This window comes from Electrophorus electricus, chromosome 22 (assembly GCF_041902795.1).
Source record: "Electrophorus electricus isolate QZ-2024a chromosome 22, ASM4190279v1, whole genome shotgun sequence".
NCBI lineage: Eukaryota > Metazoa > Chordata > Actinopteri > Gymnotiformes > Gymnotidae > Electrophorus > Electrophorus electricus.
Genome location: NC_137518.1, coordinates 18,645,001 through 18,651,631, shown reverse-complemented (window position 1 = coordinate 18,651,631; position 6,631 = coordinate 18,645,001). Strand labels below are relative to the sequence as shown.

General features: G+C 40.2%; 1 protein-coding gene and 1 long non-coding RNA gene across 4 annotated transcripts in view; one reads left to right on the top strand and one right to left on the bottom strand.

The window, feature by feature from the left end:
* Positions 1–2,594: 2,594 nt before the first annotated feature.
* Positions 2,595–4,610, top strand: LOC145653049 (uncharacterized). Of its 2 annotated transcripts, none has more exons than XR_014119304.1 (4): positions 2,595–2,717; positions 3,340–3,550; positions 4,051–4,095; positions 4,378–4,610. It is a non-coding gene; the product is annotated as an uncharacterized LOC145653049 (long non-coding RNA). The 2 variants fall into 2 exon arrangements; XR_014119303.1 differs by having other exon boundaries at positions 3,340–3,694.
* Positions 4,611–4,753: 143 nt separating this feature from the next.
* Positions 4,754–6,631, bottom strand: part of def6b (DEF6 guanine nucleotide exchange factor b) — an 8,109-nt gene continuing 6,231 nt past the window's right edge. For both annotated transcript variants that reach the window (XM_035520121.2, XM_035520122.2), the window contains exons 9-11: positions 6,224–6,422; positions 6,025–6,115; positions 4,754–5,086 (exon numbers count right to left, since the gene is read on the bottom strand). In XM_035520121.2, the coding sequence (XP_035376014.1) occupies positions 4,899–5,086; positions 6,025–6,115; positions 6,224–6,422 (478 nt within the window). In that variant the 3' untranslated portion in view covers positions 4,754–4,898. The remainder of the gene's footprint in view (positions 5,087–6,024; positions 6,116–6,223; positions 6,423–6,631) is intronic.

Genomic DNA, 6,631 nt, shown 5'->3' with positions numbered 1-6,631 from the left:
GCTCCTGCTTCAAATTTAAAACAGACAGCTGCAAAGTCTATAGTTGATTGAAGTCACACTAGTGAATTTTTTAAATGTAGTTGCACCAGCAAGAAAGATGGTTACAGGTTTCATCTATGTGTTTGCAACCTGGACCTCTACTACTAGTGCCCTACAACATTTAAAGGGAAAATGAGTTAATTTCACAAACTTTCTCTAAAATTGCAGATTTCAGGGATTTTATAAGGCAAATGCTATAGTTCGTTGCATTTATGAATTTGGTACGGCCCTATCTATTATGATGAAATAACTCTCACATGTTAGCATTTTACAAAAGTACAATTTTTATAGCACTATTCCTTATACTAAGTTTTATGATGCATGTAGTTTATAAGACTTAAACTAGATGGTTTTCTCCGAGCATGTTTTGTAGCCAAAAACATTACCCAAATATAGCAAGCAAACATATTTGGCCCACATGTGGCAGTTACCTGATACTTATGGCCAATATATGGCATGACTGTATGAATTTGGGCCAGATCTTTACCATATAAGTTTTGCCATACCTTCAGAATTGGTGGGATTTTCCCTCTTGAATTACAACTGCATTGACGTTTATGGCCCAGATAAAGGGACATTGCTATGGCACACTATGGAAAGTGATTATGTGTGACCAGTGTTTGGCTGACCCATTGGAAACTCATTTCAACTAAGAGTGTCATTGAACTGAGATTGTAATCTAAACCTTTCCAGCTTCAGTAATAACATAAACTGAAAAACAAACCGAACTATATAAACCAGAGGCAAGACAATAGAAAACACGCATCAGGCAAACCAGGAAACGCAAACACAAAAAAAATGCAAAGACTAAACGTAGACTAAAGCAAGACATGTAGTATATGAAACAGGTAAAATAACTGACAAACACATATAAAATGCAGAGCTTAAATATGCAAACTAACAAGGGAATAACTAGACACAGGTAAAACCAATAACACAGACTTGAAGGGCAGACAGGAAGGCAGGACTGAAGACAGGACAGGTCCCCAGGCAACTGGGGATCAGACAGCGTACTGCAGAACAGAAAGAATTAGAAACTGAACAAAAGACACAGGAATTGGAACAAAGACAGACAAAGGAACAAATTAGCATAGTGCCAGGAACGGGTAATGGGTAAAAGAACAGATACAGAGGCTGGCGCAACAGCCACAGGGAACACAGGAGTCTATTGGGTGCCACGGGGCACGGCCACAGGAACAGGCATGTAGGCCCGCAGGTCTCCATGCCAGGGTATTGTTTATTGCACTTATTCTTGTCTGTTATAGAGCGTATGTGTTTTGCACTTCTAGACATCAGCATTGATCCCTGTGTTTCAACAGCATTCTAGTTCAGTGGTATCTTGGACTCTAACCTACTGTACTGGCTAGGATATATTCTATGAGTAATGACAAAGCATTTCTGTAAGTTGCTCTGGATAAGCGCATATGCCAAATGCTGTGAATGTAAATGTAAACAGGTGCAGTGGCGCAGCTGTTGCTGGAAGTGGGTCCGGCGGGTCCGGCAGGTCCAGAGGTGCAGCTGCTGCTGCCAGTGGGTCCAGTGGGTCCAGTGAGTCCGGTGGATCTAGTGGGTCTGGCAGGTCTGGAGGCATGTTGGATGTTACCTGAGCATCTCTTAGCACACTGGACGTGACCTGAGTGCCTTGACACAGGATCAGCGCCGGAATGGTAGGTCTGATTGGGAAATCCGTGCTTGTATTCAGCTTTTTGATATATGACCAGATCTCAATGTATAGCCACCACCTAGCAACCACTTGGTAATACCTAGCAACCTCCTAGCAACACTATAGCAACCACTTGGTAACACCATAGCAACCACGTGAGATCCAATAACAACCACCTAGCAACATTTTGTGAACTTGTAAAATAAAATCTCTATTTGTATTTCTAATATAACTTAAAAAAGTGCACATATATTTATTTGATAAACACAAGTATATATATTTGTACGCATATGTTGGTTAAATAAGATTGCATGCAAAGAGTAGCTCCTTAATGAAATTACGGTTTAGATAAATTATGCCATTTAAATAAACCATAGTCTATAAATGAATTAAACACAGAAATGATAAAGTCTCACATGTTGATTTTGAGGTTATCCAAGCTTGTTGTCCTCGCTGAATTCCTCTTAAATTTGAAGGGAATTTCCACTGTTTGTTCCTCTGTGATGAAACACAATGTCATCCAGGTGTACCAGGAATCATCCTTCTCATACTTGGTACAGTATGAGTCTGGTTCTTGTACATTAGCTCAAATTCTACATCTTGGATTAACCAAATTAGGACAAATTATTACTTTCAAACTGTTTGTTGTTGTTCAAATATTCATGTGGTGCAGATGAAGAAAGAACCATGCTGTGTTTTAAATAGCCTACTACATACTGTATACTGTGTACTGGTCCCCATAGCACCATGCAGTATCATGTCCAGTATACGACAAATGCAAACCTCACTATCAGGTCATCTGAAGGTATGATGGTTCCGCTCATTTGTGAAGGATTGCAGGATGGGATGCAGCACACCACGAAGATAGCTCTAGTTGTGTATGTTTGGCCGGAGTATGGAACAATTTAATTCAGTCACATACAGCGTGCTAATTTGGTGCCCAATCAGGACGCAAGTAGCATGTAGTAGGCTATTTTATACAGCAGAGAGAGTAATGATGGAGCTTTTCTCAAAGGTATTTACACCTCTGTTCTGTGTGCTGTTGAACACAACCCCTCTTTCTTCCAATGCCACAAGCTTGCTCTCTGAGTTGCTGGTGGTGCTGCCTACTCCTGGTTGGCATGATACCTACATATGATATTCATAAACAATTTTTAACTGTTATTTTTGAGTGAGTCTGAGTGAGTTTTGAGAGCTGAACTTATTTCATATGAAAAACACATACTTTATAATTCCTATAGTGGACATCAGGATTTGCATTTATTTTTTGTCTAATGAGAGAGGATGAGACAGTAGGGGGTGAAAGGTCAGATGACTTAGATGAGGAGGACCCACGAGGTGGACAAAGATGTAGAGCTGGCGGAAGTGTGCCGTCATTCTCTAAACCAGAACGTAAAAACATAGGGTTCCGAGGTTTTAATCAATGCAAAAATGAAAGGATAACCATGTTCCATGAAATATATACTAATATTTTATGAACAATGAATAAGAAATGTTAACAACTTTTGAAGGATGGAGGTATGACTGCAAAAGTGCTCTGAACTTTAAAATTTTTATGACATGTTAACTGTGTTAATGTGTTAACTGTGTTGTGTTAATGTGTTAAACTATTGAGTTTGCTTTGTCTTTGTCGTAAGGTTTATGCCTATGTTGGAAGAATGCAGAATTACACCAGATGAGGCTGCCCTAAAATGAAGAGAATGGAACCCACTGTGGTACTTCCGGCAGTACATTGATGAGCAACTAATTCAAGATCTGTGTCTTCACCGACTAGCACATGGTACAGGATTCAGGCTGCAGCTTGAACACAACATCAGAAGAGATAAAAATCTTTTTAGGAATATCATTGTAAGTTTTGCAACTGAAGACCTTGATTTCTGTTCTTTTTTGACCTTGAAATGTCCCTCTACTTTTAAAACTGGAAAAGCCCAGTCCATTTTACTACCACAAGGTGACGCTGTTCACCAGTTATGCAACTGTTTACAGCATAAGGTCAGTACAGACAGAATCTTTTAAATGGTTTACTTTCTATATTCTCCAGTTCAAAACTGCATAGTGTTTTATTTACTACATAGTGTTTTATTATATAGTATTTTTACTTTCTCCCCTATTCAGTAAGATATCTTCACTACTAAAAATCAAAGTTTATGTAATCTGTATTTCCCATTTGTTATTTTGTATTTTCTCGAAGTTGCATGTACTGTTTAAATATGTAGTGTTTATAGTGTCTTGGTTAAAATTATCAGTCTTCTACCTGAAGGTGAGAACTGTGTTCCTGAATACATTTACATATAAATGATTACCTCTCATTTAAATTATCTCATTTTTACTGTTACATCTTGGTACAGGAAACAGGAAATGAAACCACAGAAAGTGCTCTTCACACCCTTTTGGTAAGTAGAGGCATTTTTCAGTATGTATTTCAAGTGTGTGTTCATGCATAGAAGACGATACTGAGCATTTCAAACATACCTATGCAGAAAGGAAGTTCCAAACTTTTCCCATATCACCTCCTAGCTTCGTTTCATTCATTGGCTCCCTATAGTGGCTCACATCAGATTTAAAATACTGACACTTGCCTACAAATCCACTGGTCCAGCTCCCACATACCAAAAGTCAATAATCAAACTCCCACATACCTAAAGTCACTAATAAAACTCTCTTCTGTCTTTAAGCCTCTAGTACAGCTTGACATGAAACAACATCCCTCAAGACACAAGAAGGCATGCAACAAGGCTCTTCTGTCCTGGCACCCAGGTGGTGGAATGACCTTCCACTGGCTGTCTGTATAGCTGAGTCACCGGCAGTCTTCAAACAAAGACTGATCACTTACCTCTTCACAGGATCACTAAGCACATAAACATACACTTGTGTATTTTAAAAAACTTTACTCATTTAATTCTAGCCAGGGCTTTGGCATAATAGTATTCTTAAAACTGACCTATTTATTGTTATATGAGGATGTGTATGCCACAGAGACTACGATACACCTGAAAAATGCTGTAAATGTAAAGGAAAAATCAGGCTACAGTATCAGAAAAAATCAGTATAGAAATTGTACTACATGTCTGACTCTTTATTTCTGTAAACCTCAGTAATTTACTTTACAGATTTTTAAAATAGAGGAAATTCTTTAGGAGTTTAGCAGTGAACTTGAGATATAATACAGAATAATGATGTTAATGTGTGTGATGTGCTACACAGGCTCAGAGTAAGCTTTCTGTAGCATTCGTGGCTTGGCGTCTATATTCGCCCCACTCTTTCTCTCCACTCTGTCTGTGCCGCTAAAGCTGTTGATGTTTCCCTCGCCGTTCTGACTGTCTCCCTGCCTCATGTCCTCCCCCAGCGAGGTCATGCGTCTGACAGGGGCGGACGCTCTCCGGTCTGCAGAGACATGCACACATTAGACAAAGAATGTTTTAAGTGCACACTATTGAATGTCATTGCCATAGTCAATGCCATCTCTTGGGCTTAGAAAAACACTTTCACCCTGTGAATTTGTGCATGGTTAGCCAGCCTTGTTCTTAAAGCCAGACTAAGCAAATCAAGACTGAACTGTATTAGGTTCTACAGCTCAGTTAAGGCTCCACTAGATCCTAAAAGACATCTCCCTGTTCAGAGGCAACATTACAACATTTACAGTACATGGATGCCATGTAGATGCACTGTATGTATTTTGCACAGGAAATACTCTGTCCAGTACCACTGATTCCAGTGCTTGCTGTTACAGCTTTATTTTCCACAGCAACACTTCAAGCCATCAATTTATTAAGAAGTATAAACTTCTATACAGTATACTACATGCCATCCACATTTGATATTCAAAGGTTGTGTAAGTGAGGTAGATCAGCGCCAACCAGAGCATCACCTGACACACTTGATTTGGGTAATAGAACTGCACTACCTAGTCTAGACATGGAGGAAACCACAGTGTGAACTTGGTTAAAGATTTCTGCTTTAGATTACAACTTGGTACATGATAAATGATTGATACAAATGATCGATACAAATTAATCCCTAATGAACAAGAAAATAAAGATTATTTTACTCTTTAAGGAAAATTGGGAACCATTAAAAGTATTACTATAGCAAAGTTTTTAACAGCAGTAGCACGCTAAGGGTATACAGTGTAGGGTCCAGGGTACAGAGCAGCCTGTAAAGGTGTTAACAGACAGAGCTTAAGAAGGTACAGTGTAAGGCCTGCAGCTAGCAGCCTGTAAGGGTGTAGACAGGCAGAGCTTAACAAGGTACAGAATAGAGCCTGTAAGGGTAAAGAGCAACTTTGTAACAGTAGTACTGTAGGTGAGATTACAGACACACACCTCCTGGGCCGATGGGGTGCATCAGCCGAGTCATCTGCACATTCCAGTGCTTCACACTGGTGCTGGCCTGTCGCTGTTTTCTCTGAGCGGCCTGCAGCAGGCGGCACATGATGCATCGAAAATTAGGCCATTAGACACACACACACATATAAACACATTCACAACACACACCCACACGCAGAGATTCAGCCACACACACCGCTATGTCTTGGTCAACTCTGTGCCGGCTGGCTCGGACTTTCTCCAGCTGAGCTTGTGCCTCCTCCAGGGAGTGAGCCTTCTTCTCCATCTTTCTGCACAGCTCCTGCTTTTCCCGCTGGGTCTGCTGCAGAAGCTCCTCCTGCTCCTCCTGCAGGAGCAGCAAAGCCTTCGTCTTCTCCTCCTCCTCAGCAAGGAGTCTGAAAATGACAACTGCAACTAATAATCAACAATAACCACAGTTGCAACTAATACTAATCAACAACTGCAACTAATAATCAACACTAACAACAGCCACAACTCACAAACATCTACTAGGAGTCTGGAGTACAGTACAGTTACACGACTGCTTCTAGCAGGCTATTGTCTCAAGTGGACACAACATCATAACAACAGTCCTTGACACTGA